The sequence below is a fragment of the Tetrao urogallus genome, assembly GCF_951394365.1.
Source record: "Tetrao urogallus genome assembly, chromosome: 3".
Taxonomy (NCBI): Eukaryota; Metazoa; Chordata; class Aves; order Galliformes; family Phasianidae; genus Tetrao; species Tetrao urogallus.
The window spans coordinates 40,533,671-40,561,443 of record NC_136815.1 but is presented as its reverse complement, the minus strand read 5'-3'; the positions used below and the strand labels follow the sequence as shown (position 1 = coordinate 40,561,443).

General features: G+C 38.6%; 1 protein-coding gene across 1 annotated transcript in view; it reads left to right on the top strand.

Moving 5' to 3' along the window:
* The window catches only part of SPIDR (scaffold protein involved in DNA repair), a gene marked incomplete at both ends in the record, with an annotated part of 199,584 nt that overhangs the window by 160,769 nt on the left and 11,042 nt on the right, over positions 1-27,773 (top strand). The window contains 4 exons of the mRNA XM_079533238.1: positions 10,657-10,815; positions 21,194-21,281; positions 24,434-24,577; positions 24,675-24,734. Of these exons, the coding sequence (XP_079389364.1) occupies positions 10,657-10,815; positions 21,194-21,281; positions 24,434-24,577; positions 24,675-24,734 (451 nt within the window). The remainder of the gene's footprint in view (positions 1-10,656; positions 10,816-21,193; positions 21,282-24,433; positions 24,578-24,674; positions 24,735-27,773) is intronic.

The following is a 27,773-nucleotide window of genomic DNA, read 5'->3' as shown; positions in this document are numbered from 1 at the left end:
TGGATCAAAAAATGTCAAACATATCTGTGGAAAATGCTTCATCAAGTAATCCTTGCAGGGCATCTGTGGGTTTATAGTGGTGTTGCTTCAGATTGTTTTATTCTCCTCATCTCTTAACACCAGAGAAATGGAGATCAGTGAGGTGTAAGAAGGAAAGTAGGAAAGAGGTAATATCAGATATTTCCTCCTGGTCTTTGTTTTCTTCACCTCCATTTTCCTCCTGCTGTTGCTTCACCTCCTAATGATCTCCCATTGATTTGCCTCTTGTCCATGTTCCTCTTGACTGGTATATTCCCTCCTTAAATATGCCATGGTGGGGGCCAGTCAGTGTGGGGTTAAGGAGAGTCTTTCATATGTGGATTACAGCTATATGCTGGATGATTTATATGTACTGCTTGTTTCTCCTGTTCACAGGAGATTCTCTAACAAGCAGAGAGTGCTGCATTCTTCTGTGACTTCCTCAGAGACAGGTTTCATCAACATATATTTCTCCTCTGCAGTCCTGCTGCTGTGAACTGCCCTGCTCAGGGCTGCAGCATCATGGCCTGAGTTGTCTCCATTGTAGTGTAGTAGACCTGCCTCATCTTGGGAGAATTTTCGTGGGCTAAAGCCATGATCATCAGAGAGCAACTGTGCTTTCCCCAAGCAAGTGCAGCTGTGGGAGGAAGGGGGGTGAAACACAGGGTGCACTTGGAGCAGTATGAAGTGTTCAGTAGCAACCCCGGCCTCCCAGTTCTGGCATCTCCACTCTTGGCTGGAGGCTGCAATGCGCTGTGTGACTTGGGGGAATACACCCTAGGGTGCTCCTCAGGGCTTTGTTGAGCTCAGTTTCTGGCCCTGGCCTGTTGCTGGCTGTCTCCAGAGTTCAGATTCTGTAATGAGAAATAGCTCTAGTTTGGCCTTTTCTGTCACTTTGGAAACTTGTTGTCACTTAGCTCCTAAGGGTTGGGTAAATTCAGCAGCTGCTACAGAAGTGTTAAAAAAAAAATAAAAATTGAGATCTCAGGGGAGCAAGAAAAAGGGAAAGCATAAAAACTAGAGAAGTTTTGCATGTGAAATATTTTAAAAATCTGAAAAAACAGGCTTTTATTTTTTTACTTTCCCAGGCCTGAATTTACCTTTTTGCAGTGAATGACATCAGTTGCACAGAAACCGCAGGGGATTAGACTCACAGAGTGCAAGATGGGCAAAAATAAAACGGGAATATTTTCCTTCTCCTTTTTCAGTTTTGCAAATCATGTATTTTTATGAATATAAATAGCTAAATCAACAGGCTTTTACTGACTGGAGATGTTAAGGATCCTTTCATTATTGACTTTCAGAACTATTTAAATTCCTAAGTGCTAAAAATTAGAATTCCCCTTGGAAAAGGTGGTAGCTTGCAGGGGACCCAGCTAGATTCCCAGTTAGGAGTAGTTAATAGGTAGAATGTGGAGATTCCAACAAAACAACATAATCACTTGCATCTGCTTTCCTAATTAGTCACCCTTAATATTGAAAGTTGAGGATATGATGTATTTGCACAGTGAGTAAATGTTCTGGGGAAAGCAAACAAACAAACAACAACAACAACAACAAAAGCTTTGTTACTTCATTTGCAGGCAATTACTCTGACTCCTCTTTTTTTTCTTTCCACTCACGAGGAGAACCTGAGAATCCCCCCTGCCCTGTTTAGCAGCTGATCTCTGCATACAGCCCACAGTTTGCTCAACCTGCAAGAACAACACATGTCCTGATTTATTGATTTATTAATTGGTTTTCCTTGTTCTTGCCAGAATAGGAAGAGTTAAATGAGACGAACAGAACGCTCTGTTTGGAACTTCAGTTTTCGAAAATAAAATATGTAAGTGAGGGAAAGGTTTCATTCAGTGTTGGCGTTGCTTTGTTAAGTCAGTTTAAGCCAAGAAAGATTGTTATTCCACGCTGTTTGCTGATAGTAGAAAGCTTACGTATTGAATTGATTTTTTTTCTCTCGAAGGAAGAGAAAATCAGTATGAATTTAAGGGACAAACTTCTTACTTGCCTTTCAGAAGAGATTGTTCTGTTAACAACTCATCAAGAAAAAGAGAAAGATAAACAGGATTAACTGTTTACTTAAAGTGAGTAGAAGTCTGGTTGTTTTTCAGAAGAAGAACACAATGTACTGTTGTATCTGGTTTCCAGAGTGGTGTTTATCATAATTCCTTGTGCAGTGGTTGGTAGAGTGCTGGGAAGGCACTCCGCCCACTCGCAGCTTGCCTGCTTTCCCTCTCCCATTGAGGCCTCCGTCCAGGACTGTGTGATGGAGCAAGCTGTCCTGTGTGATCTTTCCTGCCTGACATGAGCTGACATTGACCTAGAATAAAACAGCAGGGGCCAGTTCCTAGAACTCTCGGTGGACTGCTGAGAACTGCTACCATAACTCTTGTAAACATGCTGCACACAAACATGTTCCCTCTCCCTCTTTTAAAAACACACCTAGGAAATGCAGACAGGAAGCGAGAGGAAAGGGAAACGACATGAGAGCAAAACACTAACGGCAGACCCCTCAAGGAACACTAGAAAGTTGCTTTTCTGACACAGCAGGTGCCCCAGCAAGATTTAATTTCTGCTTTTCTTCTTTGCATTTGTTCTTCTGCTTTTTTGAGTGAATATTATGTTTTTGTGCTTTTTCAGTGGGATGATGTGGCACTGAAACAGCAGCATGTCTTATTGAATACAGACGCAGCTCTGAAAGAAATCCTGTAGCGTTAGCATATTTCACTTACCTTTCACACGCACTGTAGAAGCACAAGCATAATGCTTTGCTACCAAGAATGTACTTTGGGATGTTCTGTGCCCTCTGAGATGGGCAGTCCTTTTTAAAATTTTTTATTATTATTTTTATTTTTATTTTTTAATTTGATGCATTATTTTTCCTTTTTTTTTTTTTTTTTTTTTTACCAAAGTCTTCTAAGATTCCATTTATGTGGTTTAGAAGTAAATCAGGTGAATCCCAATTTACTGCTGCTGCAGTGTTCTTGCTTCATTTCAGATGCTGCAATTGTGTAAAGCACTCACCATGGGTTTTGCAGCAGGAGTTGACAGTTCTCTAAAACCCCGTAGCTCAGAAGACATGGGTTGCTGCTGCAAGCCCATGACAGATCTGTAAAGATATAGATAAATAGATAGCCTCCTCCCTCAGCTGAAGTGAAATCTAGCATATAAATGTTTTGGACCTATTCTTCTTTTTGGACCATCCTATAGTTTTCTAGATACCAGTTATAGTTTTTCAGTCACCCTTTGAGGACAGGACTTTTATTCTGATTTTTACGTATAAGAAACTGAGGTGTGGAGGAAATGCGGTATGGCAAAGATTATGTGAAATGTTGCCAGGATCAGCATTTGAATACTGATTTTCTTGGAAAGGAGGGTGCTGAGCACCTTGCAGGAGATCTTTTGGCATCACCTCACTGACTGTTGGAATTCTTGGATGCCAAAACTGTAATTACGTAGTCTTAAGATTAAAAAAAATAAACAAAGAACTCCTCCTCAGATTCATAGATAAGTACTGTAAATGGCTGGATGGTAATTACACATAATATATGGAACATGATTTTTCTGCTGGAGATCATCCATAAAAGAGATTTGAAGTTTTTAGTGGAGACTGTAAGTTTCTGTAACATATGTTTTCCTCTCAGTAAGTAAGTCATATGGGAAAATCTTTTTTTTCCTCTGAATTGATACTGAATTAGTGGTACTGGGGACACTGAGGAACCTGAGGAGTGTGCGTATCATTTCTTTTTTTTTAAAGCTACTACAACTTAGAGCATAGAAGTCTGAAACAAGCTGGGACAATCTGATGTGCTTGCTTTTCTGTTACCACCCAAAATTTGTTTTTATTTGCCTAACAAAATCTATGGAATGCATTTTAGCAGGAGGACCATAAATTATGTGCAGTTTAGTGTTGTAATGGAGAGATGTGGGGGGGGATCTGGAGTGGGAAACTACTTACTGGTTTGCTGTGGCTGAACTGTTGCACATTTTTTAGCCAGTACTGAGGCATCTATTTTTTTTTTTTTAGCTTCCTGTCTTCCAAACCAACTGTTGCTATATTATTTTTTATATTGTATAGTTGCTTTTAATTAAAACTATTGATATAGCAAAACTTTCGTATTCATTTATGAATATGACATAACTGAAGTTTTGTTGTGATATCGGAAATATTTGTCAATTGCAGATCTATAACTGAAATTATAGCTTAGGCTATAATTTATATATTGCATTTATGTGGATGGTGGGAATGCCATTTTATCATTTTAAATGTTTTGTTTACTTTTAAAAGTAAAATTTTGCTTGCAGATAAGACAGATCAACGATTTAAAGATTTGAAAGTGCATTTAGAGACAGTGTGTGATGGGAAGTTTAAGAAGTTCATTTGGTGCCGTTGGAAAACTTTGTAGGAGAACAGGGTTATGCTGAAAAGTTGTCAGTTGTGAAGCCGTGGTCATCATTGCACACATCAAAACCTGTCTGATTTTGTTTTACATCCATTCGCAAGGGTTTGTAAGTAGTTCTCACAAAGCAGTTGGTGTTCCACATTTTGAGTCAGAAAGCTGCAGTGTGGAGCTCCATTCAAAATGTGCATGTTCTGCGTTAAAAAGGCAGGTGTGCTGTTATGCTTGGCTCATACAGGACTCTTCCTACGTGTGAAAGCAGTTTCCCACAAAAGTAGCTCACAATGGAAGGTATGTGCTTCTTCACGTTGTAGAGAGAAAATAGCAGGTGGAAGAATGAACCCAAATGAAGAAATGGAGAAAGCAGTAAGCATGTGGAGGTTCCTGAAAGACTCCGTGGAAGTTACATTTGATTTTTGCAGTCTGTATTGAAGCAATTGACTTTCAAAGAAGTGAATAAAAATAAGCAACTGTTACTTTCTACCCTCTCATGCTATTTTTCACTTTTTTACATTTTATTTTTAACATACATATGAAAAATGGAATTAAAAACAAAGGAAAATACAAAATGGTGAGTTTGGTATAGTTACTGTAGGGAGTTATTTGCAAAGGGTGGTGTGTAAATATTCTGTTATGCTCATGTTGAGAACCATCTGCGAAGAAAAGATTCCTTTCCTGAGACCGAGGAGGCCTCTGCTACATATTTTCTATTTTAGATGCTGAGATAAGACTTGCTTATTTCCCTGGTTGTAATCCTGTCACATGTGCAGTTCCCACCAATCCATTTTAAAGATAGGCTATCTCTAGCTGGAGAACTTGTGTGTCCAGTGGCAGCTGTGTGCTGTGTTCCCTCTCTGCCAGATGCAACATTCTTGAACCCTCTTCTCTGTTTCCTTCTTGGTGCTTCCATAAATGTCTAGTAAAAATTGGTTGTAAACCCTGCTTCTCAGTTATTTTAAACCTCCGATTTTCATTTTGGTTACCTCAAGTGTTTCAAATCAGAGCACCAGCTTAGGTGCTGGGAATGTCTGTACTTGGATCAGAAGTCTTTGAGCCCATATGAATTGGAAATAGTGCTGTTTATGTTTTCTTCTATGCATCTGTGACCTATGTACAGAAAGGCCATATCATACATTTTTATAATCCTTACAGTTGGAGGGGACCTCTGAAGGCCATCTAGTCCAACTCCATTCAATCCACAGTTACTGCAGCTCCTTGGAGCTTTTGTTTAGTGACAGCGAATGGCATGGATTTTGGACAGAGTATTCTGAATCTTCAGAGGATGAGGAAGGCTATGTCAGGTAGCTTTTGAAAGGGAACATGTAACAGTTTAGATCGGATCCAGTGAATATGGGGCTTTTAATAGGGAAATCCCTCTACTGATATGGAGGACGAGGGAAATAGATAGCTATCCTCTGTTTTTAGACGAGTGAACTGAGCTTTGATTTTTCTGAGGTAATACAGGTGTTCAAGGTCTGTGTAAGGTAGGAATACATCAAATCCCTGTAGGGTGGTGTCCTGCAGGTTACAGTTTGAATCTGAGCCATATTAGCAGGAGTTAACCAGCTCCACCTTGAGACTTGACCAGACAAGTTGCTGGATTGGAATTGTGTAGGTAGTGTTGTGCCTCTGAAGATTAAGAGAGAGGGGAGTTTTGTTTATGTGTGCTTTATGCCTCTACAAGGACCGCGCCTCAGAGATAAGTCCTTCTGTCACACAAAGAAAAGAAGCAACAAATGTCTTGGGGGTGGTTAAGATAAAGACTGAGCAAATATCAGGGCTGATACAATGTAGTTCGTTTGCAGACATTTCCCTGATTCTTTCCTTTCTTTCCATCAGAACAATAAGTCCCTTCTGATCACCGCATTTATCATTGCATTTGTCTGCTGGTCATGCTCCTTCAGCTGGACTTCATAGCTTAGCCGTGCACAGAAGAAAGCTTGTATGATCCATATGGCTGTCTTCCTGTCCTAGGGCAAAACAGTTACTTGTTAGTTCAAATCTGTTTATGATAAATGTCTGCTGTTTGTTTTCACAAGACTCTATAAATGCACCCTAGTGAATGCAATCCACTGCACCATCAGTCAGTTTTTGCCTTCTTGCTTGTGTCATCTCTTCAGGTAATCGTTTTTCTTATTCTTTTCTACTAACCACCGAGGAGGCTGGAAGGCACGAATGCTTAAGCTTTTTAGTCATTCTGACCTCTCTGGAAAGTTACCTGCCTGATACAAGGCAGCAATGTGCACAGATATGGTTTTTCATGTGTATAAAAGTATTAGGAAACAAACAAACAAAAAAAAACAACAAAAAAAAACCAACCCAAACCAGAAACTTGCTCTCTGTACCCAGAAAGAGTGACTAACTAAGGAGAACAGCATGACGGTGTAATCCTGTAATCCTCTCCAGATTTCGACTGGGAGCCATTTTGTCCTAAATATTAGCACCGTCATAAAAATAACGCAGAGTAATCAGTCTTGTCTTCCCCTAGCCCCTAATCTTTGCTCCAGGCTATTAGCAAATGAACAAAATTTTCCCAAGCTTTTGCATGAGACTTATTGTGCCATTACTTTAAAAAAATAAGGCTAATTTCTGCCTCACTTTCTTATCGTTCCCCTATCTTCACCCCTTTGTTATAACCAGTGAGTCATATTTCACCTTTTCCTTAGTCTGCATTCACTCCTCTACTGCTTTTCCTGCCACCCTTCACTCCTGGAATGAATTATCTGCTCCTTTACATGAAAAAATTATGTTTCCAATGCCATATTTTAAATTCACGTCTTGTATGGGGTTTCATCCCATTGTCTCGGAAATGAAGATGGCCTTAATTTCCTAATTGCATGAGTACCTCTGATAAAAAATGGCGATATTCTCCCTTCTTCTAACAATTCGGTAACACATTTGCCATTGGTAAAGGTATGTTCTCGCTGATTAACCAATTCAGTACAAATGCTGCATTTTATGGAAAAAGAATTTTTAATAGCTATGCACAAAATATAAGTGTTTAATTCCTGGGGTCAAGTATTCAGTTTGAATTTGTGTCTTGTCTTGTAAGTCAGACATAGGTTTTCATCCTGGCAGTGAGCTTCAAAGTAGAGTTTGTCTGGGATGTTCCTCATCTTTCAGACTAAAAATCAGGGATCTCAAGATTATTTCTGAAATTCTGTCTTCCAGATGAATGGATATATTAATTTCATTTTAAATTCATGCTGTAGAGAAATCATGTTTACTTTGGATGCTGTTAAAGTGAGTGTAGCAGTATATTAAGTGTCTGCTCACGTGTGATCCTAACAACAAGTGATTTGAGTCTGGGGCAAGAGGATCTGCTGCTCAGTTTTATTTTTTTCATTATACCAATAATCATGAACATGTTCCTAGTATGAATGGGCACATTAGTGCTATGAGCATCAAGTTACATACTTCTTCCTTTACTTCTATATATCAAGCTTGGTCATCTGATGACCATTCCCCCATCATTTGACCTAGGATGTTGTGCTGCATACACTAGAAGCTGGAGTGGGAGCTTCAGCCCCTAACACTGCATATAATGCATCCTCATCTAGAAGTAGTACTCTGTGCAACTTGGAGTTTAATTTCAGTGAGTTCATTGTCTGGGAGCTGATGATTAGAGATATAGAGATATAGATTATAATCAGAGGATGATTATAAAGATTATTATATATTTTTATTATACTATTATTGTTACTGTTTGACTCTATTATTAGACTACAGTATTTTTTTTGTTGTTATTATTAGATCTGTCTCCTGCGCTAGCCAGGAGACACCATGGTTGTCACCATGAAGGGCTGGAAATGTGCAGGCTGGAAGCTGGGAAGTTGAGATTTCCATGTCTGAGAGCAACCACCTCTTTGCTTGGCTTAAAAGAATGAGGGAAATGCACTTTCAGTGGCTTGATATATTCGGCACCAACTGAGTTAATTTTATTTGGGCAATTAATGTGTCCCAGAGGACTTAATGTGAGCATGGTGCCAGCTAGTCTGAGGCCTACTTGCGTTCAGTAATTTCTCACTGAAGACAGGAGAAATTCCAGTGATCAGTTAACAGATTGCTGAACTGATTGGATCTAAGACACTAGCTCAGTTGGCCCTTGCTTGCTCCAAGATATGAAGGCCTGATTTTTCACAATTAAAAGTCACTGAATGTTTTGCTAGTATAAACAAAACTGTTTGATTTTTTTTTTTTTTTCTGTTCTCTTCAGTCTGGTTTTCAGAAAAGTCTAGAGCACATTAGCTTTGGTTTTCCAAACAAAACAACAGCAAAGAAGTTTCAGTCCAATCAGTTAAAGCTTAACAGAACTGTAAGTGACTGCAAAGCCCTAACATGGCAAGCAACGTTGGTTGCTCTGCTTCTGTGCTGTCATAGCCATAGCATAACAGTCTTCGTTTTGTTGAGTTCAAGATGATTGTGTGATACCAATCCACAGGGATCTCACTGAGTGTTTTACAGAGAAAATGAAGCTAGGGATAAAGTTACTTAAGACAGTTTTGTGTTAGGCCAGTCACACACTTGTCTAAGCAGGGAGCAATGCTCATACCATAAATTGGGATATGTATCCTTCCAGCCCATGCTTCACAACAACACTTGTTTTCTTCTTGTTTGTCATTGCTCAAGATAAAGGCAGTGTTCCAGGGCTGTGAAAGACATCCCAACATTGCCAGGCTATGGAGGAGTTGTACATAAGGTTGCTTTGCTTTGCCAGGTGAAGATTTTGTGTAACCCTTATAGTTATAGATACAGAGAAAATATGGGGCCTTCATCTGTGCTCAGTCCTACCATTCTCTCATCCTCAAAACCAGCACTTGCATTTAAAAAAATGAAAACTTGTAGCTTGTGCTTGAGCATCTACTAATCTCTAAAGGCTTCGGAAAGTTGTATCCTCTGTAGAATATAGAAAAAATTAGTTCATAATGAACAAGGAAACCATAATTAATATGATTAATTATTAATAAGACCATCATTAATGGTCTTTTGTGTGCCTAAATCTCCCTACTAAGAAAATGTAAGATTTCCTACAGAGATGTATAGGAGCTCATTTCATTTGAAATAAGTTTTTAGAGATATAATGACTACTGTTGGATGTTTTTGGGATGCGTATAGCAAATTACGTAGCGTTCTCCAAAAGCATTTGGGGTTGGCTTGTTGAGAACAATGGTACTTCTCTGAAGAAGGTAGTTTTGGCATCAACTCTTGAAATGAACTGAATCACAGAATCACAGAATGGTTGAGGTTGAAAAGGCCTCCGGAGGTCTTCTGGTCCTCTGCTGAAGTAAGTTGTTCTGGAATTCTGCTGCTTACTACACTCCTGAGTTTTATTTAGAAATAAAGAAAGATGTGTGCTACCCTCAAAGCTGTTTCTTGTTGCTGTTTGAAAAGTTTCCATGTTTAACTGTTTTTTCTGGCGGGCAGTTAAGCCCACCTTGTTGACAGCACCCTCCTTCCTCCATGACTCAAGCTATTGTTGTGACTCATCTCAGGTGCACAACCTTGTGAAGTGCATTTTTGTCTGTCTAAATGTATGACATCCCCTGGATTTTGCCTTATCTGCTACGATGGTAATATCTTCTTGAAATGCCAACAAGTTGGTTAAGCAATGGTTCCCAGCTCTGATTCCATAGATTACTTGAATCAAATTGGTTGTTTAGCAGGTTTTTTAATTACCTCCTTAAAATAGTCCCTCTGGACTTTTTCCATACCCAATATTGAATTTACTCATGTTGTTTTTTTTCAAAATGTAATAAAATTAACATTTCATTGTCTTGAATCATCAGAATTCTTTTGAAGTCAGAAAAAATGTTGTGCTTGCTTTACCAGTTTCAACATTTGTGATTATTACTTGTGAAATATGTTTATTTATTTTGAAGTAGATATTTTTGTATTTATACACATATATACGTTTGCATCATTGCTTTGTCTGCACTGAAAAATTCACCTCAACGTAGGCAAAAATGTGACTTTCTTTATAGATACAAAAAGCAAATATTGTTTAGCAGTTAGATTCTCTCATCCTGAATGGAAGGACCTTGTTGTAAATTTCAGTAAGACTTCTCTTTTATATGTTACCTCCTGCAAATATGTGTGGGAAAACCTTTGATGATATTGGTTTTGTTTACTGGTACTAGTACTAGTATTCATTATTTGGTAGGATTTCTTCAGATGTTGTAGAGGATAAGTTTGTTCATTTTGTTATGAACAAGAATAAATGAGTAACAGGAATGTTTTACAGGTTATGTCTCCTTGTCCAGGATGCCTATGGCATGTTCAGTGAAGTACAGCTACAGTGTCTGGATTCTGCAAAAGACCTTGAGCAGTACTGCAAGAGATGGGAGGGAAAATTCTGCTGTTTAGCTGGAATGAAAATTTTGCAAAGAACGACGAGAGGAAGGTGAGAACAGTTTGAGAAGAGTGTGTTGAGTGCTGTGGCAGGCAGTGGTGATCTTCCATTTAATTATTTATGTGGTCAGTATTCTTTGGAACAACTGAATCAGGTTCTGTTCAATTAAATATCCTCATTGCCATTTTTAGGGCATCAAGTAGGCATCAGCTGGATCCAATTGCACTTGAGCCAATCGTATTCCTAAATCAGTGTAAATAAGCTGACACACAAAAACAGACTTAGCAGAGAATGGAATTTAGAAGAATTACCTTAAGCAGTGGTTCATAAAATATGAATTTTCTTCCTCTTCAGTAGATTCAAAGACTTAAAAATGTTAGTTCATCTCTCTTCTTTACAAAGCTGTTTATTACAATATGTTGGGTTTTTTTTTCTTCTGTTTTTCTGTTCTTTTTAGTCTGAGTTGAAGTTTCAAGAAAAGATTTTTCCTTGGTATTTGGGAGCTTAATTCAGTAAGGCCTATACATTTTTGAAAGCACAGTTAAAGTGTCTCTAAAGAAAAATAAAAAACAAAACAAAACAAAAAAAAAAACAAAGCAAACAAACCTAACACTGAAAAACCCTCTCAAATGATAAAAGCATTCCTGTTTTGGAATAAGAGCACCCACAGACTTTCAGAAAAATCCCCACAACTAATTAATAAATAGATGTTATGGTACCTCCTTCATTTTGCTAATTCTTTGATTTCTTCTACTTTCTTAAAATAAAATGTATTAAATATGTTAGATGAAAAAACAACTCCACTTTAAGTAGATCTTACAGAGTTATCTTTCAGAGTATCTTTCCATGGGAATCGATATAGTATCCACATGGGGAGCTATATAAATATTAGTAGATTGGTTTAATTCTCAACATGATTTATTCTGGTAAAAACATCCTATCTCGATAAGCCTTTGCTATTAGAATGGCTATAATATTTCATCTGACACTTTTTTCCTGTCGAAAAAATGCTGTTTCATCAAAACCAGAAAGTTTCACAGAAACTTTATCTATTTTGGAGACAATTTTACTGGGAAGATTTTTTCAGGTCCAGAGGGAGTGAATACTCTCTCTCTTTTTCATTTCATGAAGACTTTCAGAAAGTCTCATTTTTGTTTCATACTGGAACACAAACAAATTTCAAAGCCTTGAAATGTTTAGCAAAATGGAATTGTTGTTTCCCAGCCAGCCCTATTCAGTATGCTTCTCTTTTTATGTACTTGCAGTGTTAATTTTCAGATCCTTTGGATTTCAAGCCTACTTGCATTTTTATGGATCTTTAATAACAAACACGTCTTCTTATTTAATTATTTTGTTGGCTTTTTTTTTTTTTTTTTTTTTCAAGTTACATTTTTTCCAAACAAATTAAATAATGGCTTTGGAATTCTGGATACAAATGAAGTTTTACAACTGGCTGCTGGTGTTTCCAGTACTCAGCCTAGCTAATAAGAGACAGACTTTTTCTAATGTAAATTCTCTTTCAAAGCAGCAGTAACTTACTTCTGGCTATTCTGAGGATGATTAGAAAACACACTGCTGAAAATGCTGGTGGCTCAGCTGGAGCTGTGCTGGTGGTAACCGTGCTAGAAAACATGAAAAGAAAATGGCCAGTGTAGCTTCAGGGACAGAGCGGTGGTTAAACGTGATTTCAGTGTACAAGTTGGGTGGGTGGGGGGATTGCTGTCCTTTCTTTCCTAATTGTTTTAGCTTAAGTTCTGTTTTATAACTTGCTATTACTTTTAAGTGTCAGGACATGTTTTGTGTCAATCTAGGTGTGATGGAAACCACAGTAAAGCCGTAGCTGAAATGAATATAAGGGAGCACTTATTCATGCAGAGTATAATGGGGCTGTAGAACTCATTGCCGCTGCCTAAATGCGTTTCAAGAGCCAGTGGTATATCTGAGCACATGATGGGATATGCCTGTAAAGTTCCCAACCTTGGCTTGTAGAACATGAGTGAAGAACAACTCTGTGGTCTGCCCTGCAAGAAAGACATTTGTTATTTTTTTTCCCCCTTCCGGAACACCAATTATTGTTTGGAAGGAGATGGCTTTTAAACTGTTTGTTTCCTGGAGTTTGACAGTGACTTTTAAAATAGATAAAAGGGAATAAAATGTAGGAAATATGAGGGAAATACAAGTCTTCTTTTTTTCTGCCTTTGTAGCACATGATCTGGAGAAGATCAAGAATGGCTAATAAGATCCCACATGTGCCTGTTGTCATGTGTACTGTAATGTCTCTTATGGAGACAAGGAGCTTCCTCAGTCATTCTGTTAGACAGAAGAGATTTTCATTTATCAGATTCTAGAAGTTCTCAAAGTTTTTTAACAATAGAATACTGTTTCTGTTGAAATATGTTCCAGGCCATCATATAAACTGATTTCAATGAACTAGGATGAACTTTGTAGTTATACATTTATCTTTAGTAGCAAAAAAATATTACCTTTATGTTATTATCCCTGACCAGAGTTCCACACGGAATATTTTGTGTTTTGATAATCTGTGAACTTTCACCTGATTTGCCAAGCACTGACTTGTTTTACTACTGAGTATAGCAGACGTACTATATTCTTCTCCTAATACTTATTTACAAGGTTGAAAGATGAGGAGTTTATATCCAGCAGGACAGAAAAATTACACCAATTCAAAAATGAAAGAGGGAAAATGCTTTACTGTAAAATATAATTAATGCAGGGTGTCAGTGCCAATTTTGTCCCTAGATAAAAAATTGTTGAAAAAGTTTAAAAAAAAAAAAAAAAAGAAAGAAGGAAAAAAAAGATGAGAATATCGCATGGATATTGCTAAAATCTACATATACTATATGTAGTATACTATATACTATAGAAAAGGACTGCTTTAAAAGTAATGCCTCCTGCTGTTTTATTATAACAGACCATGATGTCAGAGGTGGACATTGATGGTATGGCAGTAGAGGTTCATCCTTCCCACCAATATTTCATTACATTTTTGTTGCCATGTGTCAGATGGCAGAATAGGGGCAGTATGATGTAATGGTGTCTGATGTGGGAGGGCGTATGAAGCAAAGGTATGGAACTTAATTCCTCCGTGAGGGAAAAATGGCACCCACTGACATTCATTGAAGCTTGCTGAATGTTTGTGGGGACCAACCAGTGGAAGTGAGCGCAGTGAGTGGAGGATGGTGCGTTTCAGCAGTGGCAGCAGTGACAGTTTGTCACTTCCGCTGGTGCAGATCTTTATGAGTGCAGCATGCAATAGGTTGGTTGGGGCTTTGGGCAGCCTGGTCTAAGGGGAGGTGTCCCTGCCCATGTTTGGAGATTGGAGCTAGGTGACCTTTAAGGTACCTTCCACACCAACCCACTCTATGATTCTATGATTAATCCCAATCTGTGGTACTGGTCACCATTTTCTTTTTTTTCCCCTCTTTTTTTTCTTTTTTATTTCAGTCTCATAATTCTCTGGTCTGTACAAATCATTTTTTTCCTCTGCTCTTTTTTTTTTTTTTTTTTTTTTTTCCTGAGCTGGCTGGGTAGATGGAGGGAGAGTAGTGTCTGTTGTGTATGTACCTTGACTTCAGCAAGGTGTTTGGCACAATCTCCCACAACATACTTGTTATGAAACTTAGAAAGTGTGGGATAGATGAGAGAGCGGTGAGATAGATTGAGAACTGGCTGGCTGGCAGAGTTCAGAGGGTTGTCATCAGCAGCACAGAGTTGATTGGAGGCCTGTAACTAGTTGTGTTCCCCAGGGGTTGGTACTGGGTCAGATCTTGTTCAACATCTTCATCAACGACCTGGATGAAGGTATAGAGTTCACCCTTAGCAAGTCTGTTGACGATACAAAGATGGGAGGAGTGTCTGGCATGCCTGAAGGCTGTGCTACCTTTCAGTGAGAACTGGACACACTGGAGAGTTGGGTAGGGAGGAACCTGGTTAGGTTCAACAAGAGCAAGTCTTGCACCTGGGGAGGAATAACTGCATGCATCAGTACAGGTTAGGGGATGACCTGCTGGAAAGGACCTCTGTGGAGAAGGACCTGGATATTCTCATAGACAACAGATTAAACATGAGCCAGCAGTGTGCCCTTGTGACGAAGAGGGCCAATGGTATCCTGGTGTGCAGTAACAACAGTGTGGCCAGCAGGTCAAGGGATCTCCCCCCTCTACTCAGCCCTGATGAGACCACATTTGGACTACTGTGCCCAGTTCTGGGCTCCCCAGTCCAAAAAAGACAGGGATCTCCTAGAAGGAATCTAGAAGAGGGTCAGAAAGATGATTAATGGCCTGGAACATCTCCTATATGAGGAAAGTCTGAGTAACCTGGGTCTGTTCATCCTGAGGAAAAGAAGACAGAGGGGAGAACTAATTAATGTTTATAAATATCTTAAGAGAGATGAGTGGCAAATGGATGAGGCCAAGTTCTTTTTGGTGGTGCATAATGATAGAACAAGGAGTAATGGCCTAAAATAGGAAGTTCCTTACAAACATGCAGAAGAACTTCTTTACAGTAAGGATGGTGGAGCACTGGAACAGGTTACCCAGAGAGGTTGTGGAGTCTCCTTCTGTGGGGATATTCGAGACTCATCTGGATGCCTACCTTTGTGGCCTATTGTAGGAAACCTGCTTTAGCAGGGAGGCTGGACTCGGTGATCTCTTGAGGTCTCTTCCAACCCCTATGATTCTGTGACTGTATACTTTCTTTTCGATTTTGTTTTACATTTAGAAGTGTAGGACCACTGCTAACTGTTACAAAACAAAGCGTTTCAACTGGTAGACGTTGACAGGAAATGTAATAGTAAGACTTCTCCACAGAGCAAGGAAGTCATAACTTCCTTCCTTTGGTTTTCCCGCTTCCAAAGAGACTGCCATCTAAAAGAGCCACCCACATCTCTGAGGTTTTGAGGTCCTGAAACACTTCAGTAATTGCTGTGGTTAAAAGCTGAGTTCCACTTAGAGCATAATTTAAGTAATTACATTAAAGTTTTTAATGTATATATATATATTATTATTTTAATGACTGATTATGCATGAGAAAATCAGAGGTTTTTTTTCTGTGGCTTTGTGCTCTTTAACAAGCAGTGACTGCTGCTTTGCATATTCAGTACTTCTGTCATGAGTCTGTTCAGTAACCAGCACTGCAGGGTGAAACAGGCACACTCATAGTGTAGCAAAAGTTTTATCTTAGAATTTTGGTGTTTTAATATAGCATGGATAAATTCTAGTGTACTACAGAAGATAGTTATTAAAGCATATTAATAATTTTGTCAACAAAGTGATTTAATGTATCTGTATTTTAACTGAGATGCTAGTTTAATAGGCTCTGTTTTTTACCTTATTTTTCTGTTGCTTGTTCTCAGGTGCAAGTCTGAGAAAACACAATGTTGCATAGGTTGTGTACTGTCAGATCTTAGTATGTAAATTAGATGGAAAGGTAGCTTGCAGCATCACCATTATGATTGGATTGCTTGTCTCTTGGTAGTTCAGGGTCATGCATCCTATGAGATTTCTAGTGAATTTCTTTCCAATGTTGAGTAAAGTTTCATAGAGGGCTAGGAGTTGCTTTATTTTTATTTGTGAGTTCTTAACATTGAGTCTGCAACAGTAATAATGCTGAAAGAAAACTGTTTGCATTCAGATTTAAAATTGGAAGAGAAACAGAGCAGGAAACAGAGAAGTGCTATGTGAAAGCTGTGGAAGATATTGGTGGAGAATCCTATCTTCTTCCTCTCCTCTACTTAGTCTTTCTTCTTTCCTAGTTAGAGGCATTGTTTTCTTCCTAGATCGTCTTTGGTGTTTCTGATGTATTCTGTGGGGTTGTTATTAAAATGGAAAAATCCACCAAACTATAAGCTGCTTTGTGCTCAAAAATCATAGCTGTGTATCTGTACTGTTTAAAAATTGAGTCAGGCACATCACACGCACCGCTTCTGGACCAGAACTGTAGATGAGTTTCTCTTGTGAGAGAAACAAACAAAATCTGCCCAGTTCAGATGAGAGTATTGTTTGACACTGTAACTGCTTAGTATAACTTAAGAAACAGAAAACCAGTGAAACACTGCTCTGAAAATTCCAAGTTTTAAGTTGTTTGACTTTTTCAGTATAACTTATAGTATGAAATGTCCACAGGATCAGGGATGTAACGAGACTGTAGATACAGATTTGTAATTTACCAGGTTTCTAAATAGAACTACAAGGACTTTTCTCTTTAATTTGTATGGTTTTTTTTTATCAAAAATCATAGGGCAAACATATATGTTTGTGTGCACATATGAATGTATGCCATTTGACTTCACAGTGAATGGCAGAACAAGCTAGGAAGGCTAGTAGAAGGTAACTTCTGTTATCTACTGAGCTGTGAAATTAAAGAAGATAGTTAGGTGAGGAAAAGAAAGCAACTTATTGTGTACTGGGCAGCACAGTCATCATCTATGACAAGAATTATTGGATGGAAAAGTAAATGCTATTTTGTTAGTATCAGTCACTCTCCAGCAAGTAGTGCAACTATCAGACAAGATGATTTGCTAATAGGTCAGGATTAATTCCTGCACATGCTGCAAGCATATTTTGCATTTTCTCAGTCATGGGAAATCTTTAAAATGTTCTGATTGCTGTCTGGGTACATAACACGCAGTTTGCACTTATTGATACACAGAAAAGACATGCCACAGTTTAGCAAGCAAAATCTAAGAGGATGCATTTTAAGCATATTGAATAATGAAAATAATCTAGAATACTAAAAATAATTATTTTGCCAACAGCCTATGTCATATGTACATGCTCACGTCTGTGTGTATACACACACAGATGTTATATATAACACTATCATTGTGTTTTAGCAAAGCTTAAAGGTGTTGATTTACAGGAGGGAAGTGTACCTGTACGTGGGCGATCTGTCTGTCCAAGGTCCACACTTCTACAAAAGTCAATATTTTAAAACTCTGTTGGATTACTTGTGATCTTGCTATGTCAATGATAAGTACAGGACGGATACATATTTTGTATGGGTCAAAAAGATTTTTATCAAACAGACAATTGCAGTTTGACATGCTATTAGAAGATTTAATCTTTTATTTAGAATCTGAGGTAACTTCTGTCTGTTTCCTAGATTCAGTCTTGGTTTTTTTTGAAGGAAGATTATAGAATATTACAATAAAGTCCTTGTCATCTCAGTAATACAAATGTTAATAATTAAAATATTTTAGTATTTTAATGGTTAAAAATTCTTCTTCTAATCGTGTGCTTGTTTCTTTTCACTTCTTATTCTTCATTTTTTTAGAAGTCTATACTGTTGTCATAAAAATATTACATATATTTTTTGAAATAGTGACTAGTGATTACTCTCATGGATCTAAATCATTAGGTTTTTATTTTGCCTTCTGTAATGAGAAAGGTTCTTTGTGCACATCAGGGCTAACCAAGTTTCCTCACTGTAGCACAGAGCCAGCTGTTCATCTCTTGTCCCGATTGTACATCTGAAGAAGGATACATTTATTGGATAAAATAACCCATTGTTCAAGTCAGATTGAAGTGGGATTTGAGTGTTGCATGCCCAATAAAGAGAATGAATTTTATTATTTCCACAAGGATAATGATTTTCTGCAGAGGAGGACACAATGTCTTGCCATTTCTCCACTGTGGTTGCCTCCCTCCCTTCCCCCCCCCCCCATTCATCCTTCTGCAAGTCAAAGTCCATAAGTGTAAAGAGAGAGTTAATTTTCTTGGGGGCATGGGAGTGGGTGAAGTTAAGGGGAGCCCCTCACCAGGGACTCTGACTGATACATTCCTGGGCCCATCAGGGACAGCTCAAGGGCAGAACTCCCCTTTCTACAGAGGAGAATCCCCTCATCCCTGCATGATGTGTCTTGGAACTTGCACATCCTTTGGGTGGCAAATGTACTTGTGGTTTGCCTGACTGGAGTCAAAGAGAAGGATGAGTCCAAGATGTTTAGGAGACACTCGCTGCACAGTGCTGCTCCTCCCCCTGTTTGTAAACAAATACTGTAATTCAGTAATAATTAAGTACTTCTAGCTCAAGCAGTTTATGAACTCCTCCAAAAGGACACAGTACTGTCATAGATGTTCTGACATTGAGTTGCAAGCTAGAAGAGAACTAAAGACTGGGAGATAGCTCCGTATTGCTTGTTCAAACTTAAAAACACAGATTTTCACTGGTAGATCAATGTAAGGTCTGTGCAGAGATGTGATTAAATCTGGACTGCAAGATGATAAATACATGATTTCTGAATGCACATATACAAACAAACACAAAATTTGCAGCATGCTATTATACATATCCTGCCCATATACTCAGTGTCAAGTGAGTAACATCACTTGTTTAGCTTCCTTTGTCACACAGAAGCTCTCTGCTTCAGTAGTTCTCCTTCCTTGTGTCCCACTTAACAAGGGCAGTTTGCTCCACTGGGCACTGGCCCTCCTGCAAATACAGAGAAGGATCTTTTCTGTATGGTAGAAGACTGAAAATGTCGCCTTGTCAAGAAATTGAGATGTGGTCATTTTTGCTTTAAAGTCTGATTAATACCTAAGAAGAGTTGCTTTGTATGTTGTAATATTCTGCTAAAAACAAAATGCAAAACAAAAACCTCAGGCTCTGTACTCAGCCTTTTCCTTTTACAGGAATGATGATGCCATATAAGTCAGCAAATTCTTTTCTTCTCTCTTCCTTTTTCTTCTCTCGCTTTTGTAGAAGGGTAGCGTATTTCTGTTCCTGGTCTCTGAATCACTGTGGGGAACACAACTACAGACAGCAGCAGCATCTTTTTAACCTGTCATTTGGTTACCCAAATCTTAAAATGAAAGCATTATCCCTTGAGATTCAGTCACTCCCAGAGATTTAAATTCATATAGTATTGGTCCATAGGCATCACTGTTAGCATTCTCATATGTGATACCTGCTGCTTTATGAAAAAAATATGGGAAGAAGCTGACTGACATTAGATACCCAAAACACAAGCATTTAAGGCTGAAAAGAAGGGTGAGGGAAATATGAAATTAGGTAAGCTCAAGCAGAAGTGAATTAAAAGCAGAACTTTAAAGGAGATCTGTTACTCACAGAATCACACAGAATCACAGAATCACCCGGGTTGGAAGGGACCTCAAGGATCATGTAGTTCCAACCCCCCTGCCTAGCAGGGCCACCAAACATACACATTTAGATCAGGTTGCCCAGGACCCCGTCCAACCTGGCCTTGAACACGTCCAAGGACGGGGCATCCACAACCTCCCTGGGCAGCCCGTTCCAGGGCCTAACCACTCTCCTCGTAAAGAACTTCCCCCTAACATCCAACCTAAATCTTCCCTCCTTCCCTCCTTGAAAAGAAGCAGCATACTGCAATGTGCTTCAGTCAAGAACAAGAGCCTGCCTTTTATTCTTCAAAGCACTTTTGGTTAGAACCTAAGATTACCTTCAGCAAGTTTTGGACTTCATTCTAGAATTGTTTCAGAAGTGGTGGCTTTCATAATTGGAGGAACAAATAGACAGTTCTCAGAGGCACTGTGGGGTTAAAATCCAGATCTCTGCTTTAACCACACAGAACATGCACAGAGAGCTAGGACAAGATAACAGAGAGCTTAAACTCAAAAATGCACGCCTCTTCAAGTTGGTTATCTGTAGCTTTTTCCCCTCCCTCAGCTATTTTCTTGGCCTCTCCCTTGGATATTCCTGCTTTTACTGCATGGATGACACATCAACCAACAAGCCAGACACCGAACTGCTGCACATCGCAGCTTTGCGTGCGAAAGCTGAAGGGTTTGCAGCAGTTAATCTTAGTATGCAGGGCTTTTTTTGTTTGTTTCTAAACTGAAGGTGGAAAACTTGCAAAAGAAAAGAATCATAACCAAATGAGCAGCTGCATAGGAAGGGGACGGTTCTTTGCACATTTGTACTCTAAGGCATGGGTACACTTCAGATAACAAAATCTTGCCTGTCTTTCTACTCCTATCTCATTGCTAACTTTCCTAACAGCAGTGGCAATCAGTGTTAGAGAAAAGCAAGAAATGAAGATGTTAGAAGCAAAACATTTTGTTCAAGCTACCGTCTAAATAGTTAAAAGCTATTTTTTCAAAGTTGTACTGGTGTCTGTGTCCTTCCCGAACTAGCACATACCCCACTTGCCCTGGATTTTACCATGTCACAGGCTGTTCATGGGAAAGAATTAAATATGACTTGCTAGTCACTGTATGCGATGTGTCCCTTCCCTCCCTCTCCACCATGCAGCAGAAATGATGGAGATTTAATTAGACCAAATCAAAACCAGCTTGTAGAAAACAAATATGATTTAAAATTGTTTTCATAATCATGCAATGGTTTAAATTGTATTTCTTAATGAATCTTTATAGTACAGCATCTAACAGTGGAAACCACGCTAAAGCTAATTTTATTGGTCTTTTTGAAGGGCGTTAGGACTTTTTAGTCTGATAGACAGTTTGTGGCCTCCAGTAGTGCCTGTAAAAGTTCCTGGACAAAGTCAAGACTCTGAAATGGTAAGTCTTGTTATTATGGAAATGCACTTTTTCACTATAATTACTGTTTTTCTTAGTAGTGTAACGTATCTGGGGAATCAGATTCTCTCTTTATCTAATGATGTTTATTTTGTTGGTTCCACCATCTATCCTAGGCCAACCTGAGACTCTCTGGATCAGCAGCTTCTTTCCAATCTGATGCAATCAAACCTTTATTAACTATCTAGAACTAAAATGATAGAGTATCCAGCCAAATTATTCATTTCCTCTCCTCACAGGAGGAAAAGATACCAGCTGGCTCCACGCTATTTGATAAATCTACACGCATAAATGATACATTCTTTTGAAGAACTTTTCAGCCTTATATTTGAAAACACTCTTCTGAAGATTAGTCCCCATGAGGACAGACCAACTGATGGAATCGAGTCTCTTTTCAGTTAGGATGATTCTGGCTGACAGTTGTCCATCCTGTTGTGAAGGCAGTCAAAACATAAGAACGAAAATTGCCTACTAAAAGTAATAAAAGTTTCTGTGATTTTGGGAAGTGGTGAAAATTCCCAACATGAAGTATTAAAATAGATTTCAAGTATATTATTATTCATTTTCCAATCCAAAATTGCATCTTTAATTTTCATTTAATTAGCTTTTGTATTTGAAAAGGAGTTCTGTCAAATCAAGTGGCATCTGAAATGAAAAGCTCATTTGAGAATCTTGGTAACCAAGTGCTTGTGCTGTCTTGTAGCTGTTCCTCTACAGCTGTTCTTAGGGGAGGAAGTTTATGATATTAAAAATTTATTTTAGAGTCTAGGAAGAAAAATCTGGAAATAAACAAATTTTAAAAACAGAGGACTTTGCAAGAGGATATTCCTAGTTATTCCTAGCTATTTCTGAACTCTGAGATTCTTCTTGCTGCAATCTACAGAGTTATTGGGATTGTACAGGGATTTATTTTGAATAATAAGAAGTTCAGAACTTGGTTATAAAACCAAGACTGGAAATGAATGAAACTACCATTCTTGCTTTGATTCTCTCTTTTATCCACACATTTTAGAAGTCTCAGAGGAGAGGATTGTTTTGTATGTTAAAATACTGTGGACAACAGAATGAAAATTTACACGGATGGAGCAAAACTTTTAAATATTCTTCAGCATTGTTATTTTCATTTGTTCTCCTTTTTCTCTATTTTATTGACAACCTAGAAATGATGAAAACTTTCCATAATCATGCAGTTTACACTTCTGCCACAGGTTTAAATACCAATCCATTCTACAGGGTATCAAGATGTATTCTACTTCTGCAAATTTTTTGGTAAAGTGCAGGTTTTTTAGCTGAGATACATTTTACCTTGTACAAGAAGTATAGTTTTACATAGTTTTTGAAAGCACATCCGACACCAGGCTGAGTGGTGCGGTCGACACGGTTGAAGGAAGGGATTCAGAGGGACCTCGATAGGCTAGGGAGGTGGGCCCGGGTGAACCTGGTGAGGTTCAACACGGCAAAGTGCAGAGTTTTGCACTTGGGCTGGAGGAATCCCAGGCATCTGTACAGGCTGGAAGGAGCGGTCCGTGAAAGCAGCCCTGTGGAGAAGGACCTGGGGGTCTTGAGAGATGAGAAACTTAACATGAGCCAGCAGCGTGCCCTTGCAGCTCGAAAAGCAAATGGTATCCTGGGCTCCATCAAAAGAGAGGTGACCAGCAGGGACAGGGAGGTGATTGTCCCCCTCTACTCTGCTCTTGTGAGGCCCCACCTGGAATACTGTGTCCAGGTGTAGAGCCCGCAGTACAAAAGAGACAGGGAGCTGTTGGAGAGGGTCCAGAGGAGAGCCACAAAGATGATCAAGGGGCTGGAGCACCTCCCCTACAAAGACAGGCTGAGGCTCGTGGGCTTGTTCAGCCTGGAGAAAAGAAGGCTGCGGGGTGACCTCATTGCAGCCTTTCAATATCTAATGGGAGCCTACAAACAGGAGGGGAATCAACTCTTTGAAAGGGTGGATAACAGCAGGACAAGGGGAAATGGTTTTAAATTGAGGGAGGGGAGGTTTAGGTTGGATGTCAGGGAGAAGTTCTTTACGGAGAGAGTGGTGAGGTGCTGGAACAGGCTGCCCAGAGAGGCTGTGGATGCCCCGTCCCTGCAGGTGTTCAAGGCCAGATTGGATGGGGCCTTGGGCAGCCTGGTCTGGTATTACATGGGAGTTGGTATCTCTGCATGTGGCAGGGGGGTTGGAGATTCATAATCCTCAAGTTCCCTTCCAACCCGGGCCATTCTGTGATTTAAGCAACAATGCCTAAATCATACTGCCAATTATTTGATGAAGTTTCTGCAAAGAGATCTGTGGCATGGACTTGCATATCTTTTTAGTGCTGTCAGAGGCAAATAATGAGCTTGTGCCTTTTTTTTTTTTTTTTTTTTTTTTTTTTTTGCTATAGACAGATTATTTGGATATGGTTATATAGCTGTCTTTAGCAGATTTGTATTTATTGTATTAAATGAAATGCTTTATTAACAACTAACAATGTTATAAGAATATTTACCGAGTCCGAAATAAAAATTACTGTAGTGTAGCATCTTTTATTTCTCAGAAGCCTTTCTCATTCTTTGAATGGAGATAGGGTTGTTACGTCACAATACTTTTTAAGGGGAGAAGAAAAATTCGGCATAACACAAAAAAAGCAGTTCTTGTAGTTGCTGAGTTCCTGTTCTTCATTATCTCCTTGTGCTGTCCTGGATTTAATTTAGCAGCTTTTAAAGTTCTTCAGCTGTTTACTATCACAAAAACCCACCCGCATGCAGAAGTCCCCAAATCTCAGAAAAGTTATGGATGGTGAGAAATAAATAATCAGGGCACCCCTACCACATACTAAAAAAATGCAAAACAAGCACTGTCACCTTGAAAAAGTTGCAGTGTTTGCCAAGCGTGCCAAATCACGAGATGTTTTTGTGATGAGGATCGATGTCAGATTATGGAAAGAATGATACACAGGCTGATTTCACTTAGAATTTGTGAATATTGTTTTGTTATCTCAGCTTCTACTTCAGACAGTCATTTTGTTTTCCCATCACTCTTAATAAGAAAATTGTGTGGTTCATTTAGGACATTATTATAAAATAATAGTAACTGGCCAAATTGAAATGCCTTTTTTAAGGTCACATTTCTTTTCTTTCCTTTTTAATAGATGACAACTAATCTGCCTCCTCCCAGCTTCTGTTATGTTCTGACTGTTCAGTCTGGTGAAATACACATGCAAGTGGATGAGGAAGAGACGATTTCTAAATTGTACCAGCCACCAACTGTGCATAATCTAAAGGAAATTCTTCAGGTAAGTTGCTTTCAAAGGCTGGTAACCGATGTTTTGTACCACTAAATTTCACTTACCATATTTGACTCATTCCCTGTTTTTGTACCGTTTTTTTCAGATGGGTGGTTGTCATGAACGTTGTAGCTTTTGGGCACGAGTACTGTATCTAAGGCCACAGGTAATCTGTTCATTTAGCAATGAGATTGACATAAAATTAACATAACGTTTATGTGAAGAGGCCAGCGTTTATCTTGTTTAGGGGAGAGTAAAAAAACCTCCTGGATTACCTTCAAGAGCTGTGCGAGAAGAATGATCACCAGGTCCAAAATGCTTGTGAGTGGGTAAAGTGAACTTCAGTTTCAGTACGATTTACTCTAGAAGGTGAATTATATTTGAATAAATTGCCATCTAGCCCAAAGTAATATTTCACCCTAATAAAGGAGCTCACAGACAGTTAATTTAGTCTTGCAATTAAAATCAGTTTGTAGGTAAGTGCTGTCCTTAGATGTACACAGCGAAAAGTTATCAGTCAGTTGAATGGTATAGAATGTAACTGGTGATGGTTTTATATCTTTATAAAAAGATACAGTTTTGCTCTTTGCAGACAACTGGGTGGACTGTTGTTGTTCAGCAGAAGCCCCTCAGGCAAACTTGGCTTTTAGGGTCCCGCAAGTAGAAAGGAGGAACTTTAGGTAAATACATCTGCCGTCCATGCTGTGCTGGGAAGCCTGTAATTACATTTTATTTGTTTCTGATTTTTTTCTGAATTATGCTACAACTTCCTTTTGAAATGTTGCTAACTCCCTCAGTAGTTGAAGGATTTTTTTGGCTGCTGATTTATTTACTTTTTCCTGGCAACTGGACCCTCAGTACAGCTAGCTCTGGGGAAAACAATTTGCAGTTGTCCATCAGCACCACAGAAAATAAAGCGTGAATCAAAGCATATGAACCAAACACAAAGAAACTCCAGAACAGACAGAAAAATAGTTGAGAATGCTTCCCAGCAGTATGGGACATAAATGTGATGTAGGTCTTTTCCTCTTGCTTCAGCAGCCTATGAGTTGTGATTTGATTATTAGGCAGGGAGTAGCTTTAGCTTGTGAGAGGGGCAGCTCTTACTACTCAGCAGTGCTTTCTTCATACTAAGTGACAGCAGAGTATTTTTAAACATGCAAAATTAGGGTAGCTTAATGGGAGATCTTCAGGCTGCTAGCAGAAATGTACATGCTAGCAGGACATGTACATATGTGGAATTCTGTGGCGTCTGTTCAAATAACAGAAATGAATCAATTACAGACTAGTGATATCCTAGCCAAGCATTTTTGTATAAGGGAACATCTACATCTGAGACACTGGAGGTCATCAACATTCTTGTGTAGAATCACTTCATCACTAAATTAGAGAAAAGATGAAGAATGCAGGAACAGATGTGACTTTGAAGAGTAGAAATTCATCTAACAAGAAGAAGTGTGTGATTCCTTCTTTCTTGAAGTTTTACTAGCTGTTTCCTGAATTTGCTTGGTGAACTATAAGCAGTAGATTTCCGTGAGTGAACAGCATGATTTGTTATAAATTTTTGGAAAGTAGTATTGGAAAAGCAATGGGAGTTCCTCGTCTTTGTAAGCGCTCGGTAACACTCTGCATTGCTGCTCTAGAAAGCTCATGGTATTTACCTGCTGTTAGTGTATTGCTTGCCTAATCCTTCCAGAAAGTTATGAGCTTGTTAATTACAGTTACCTTTCCCAAGAGGATTTATTCTTCACGTCCAAAATCATTCGGTGATGATAACTGAGGTAGGGACTATGGTTTAGTTCATTCAGCAAAGATAATCTGCAACATGAGTTAATTCAAATATACTTTAAAAGTGGTGTTAATAAAACACTGAAACAACAGTGTTCTGAGATGCTTCGTTTGTGTGAAGGAGGAATGGGAATATGCTTTTATTATTGCTCAGTACTGTGGTACAGAAGGAATATGGGGAAATATATTCCATCTGTGGTTAAGGAGCTGTCCTTCCTTGTAACTCAGTCCTGCTGCTATTTGTCTGTTGTGTCCTCTCTGTTCAGAACAAATTGTCACACATAGCAAGATGATGATTTTATATAAGTTGAAATTTTTGCTGTTATTATTATTTGCTTTTTTTTGTCTGATTCTTCTGAAAGACAGCTTTTAATGTGTTAGTAATTCTCATGGGACAGCTGTAAAGCATCTTCCTTTTGAAGCTGCTTTAATGGTATCTGCACAGAGGAGGTACTCAAATGCACGTAGTTATGAGGGAAAGAAATAATGTAAATGCATTAGGCAACTTACGTTAAGGCATAACCATAATATCTGAGTTATGAATTATATCTGTCATTACTCCTGATTACTGTATTTGCCCTAAGAGCTGCCATTACGAGCAGAAGTTATTTTTAGTCCGGTTAACTTTTTCAAGGTGTGAATTTAACTGAAGATAAAAAGTTGGAGTTCTCAATGCGTTGCCTTGTGCCACAGAAATGTAACTTTAAGGATAAAATACTTGTGTGATATGAGTCTCTCCAATCATTGTAGTATTAAAATGTCCTATGATTTTTAATCAGTAGACTAATTAAAAATAGTAACAAAGCCCTTTTAAGGCAAAACTAAAATAATTTCACTTAAATATTGTTAAATATTAGAATTTTTAAAATTACAAGTTGCTTGGACTGGTAAATATGAAATATAATCTTACTAAGCTCATTTTTTTCTAAACTATGGGAAAAATCACAGACACGTGTACATATTATAACAGTTGTGTTGAAAACAAAAAAAAAGAAGAAAGAAACCTCTCATTATCAACCTGTCTAATTTTGTTAGAGCCTTTGGACTAATCCCTGATGTGTAAATTCATGTCTATCTAAGCTGTCCTGTTCATCATCACAGTGTCAGTGTTTTAAAACGCTACTGACTTAGCAGTAACTGTTTTCAGATACGAAGAAATACAATGTAAAATGTAGTTATTTTGGTTGTGACATCATTAGTTTTGATATACCTTAATTTTTGTACCTGTCTTAGGCAGAAAACTTGCATTGTCATTGTGATTTCCTGTGTTTCTTTCTTATGAGTTATCTCCTTTCACGCTTCTATGTATCATTCAAATACCTGCGGGTGTGCAGAAAGAAAACCCGGCAGCTTTGTATTTGCAGGAGCTATTAGACAGGGTGAGGTACTCTTCAGAATCACACAACAGTGCATAGAA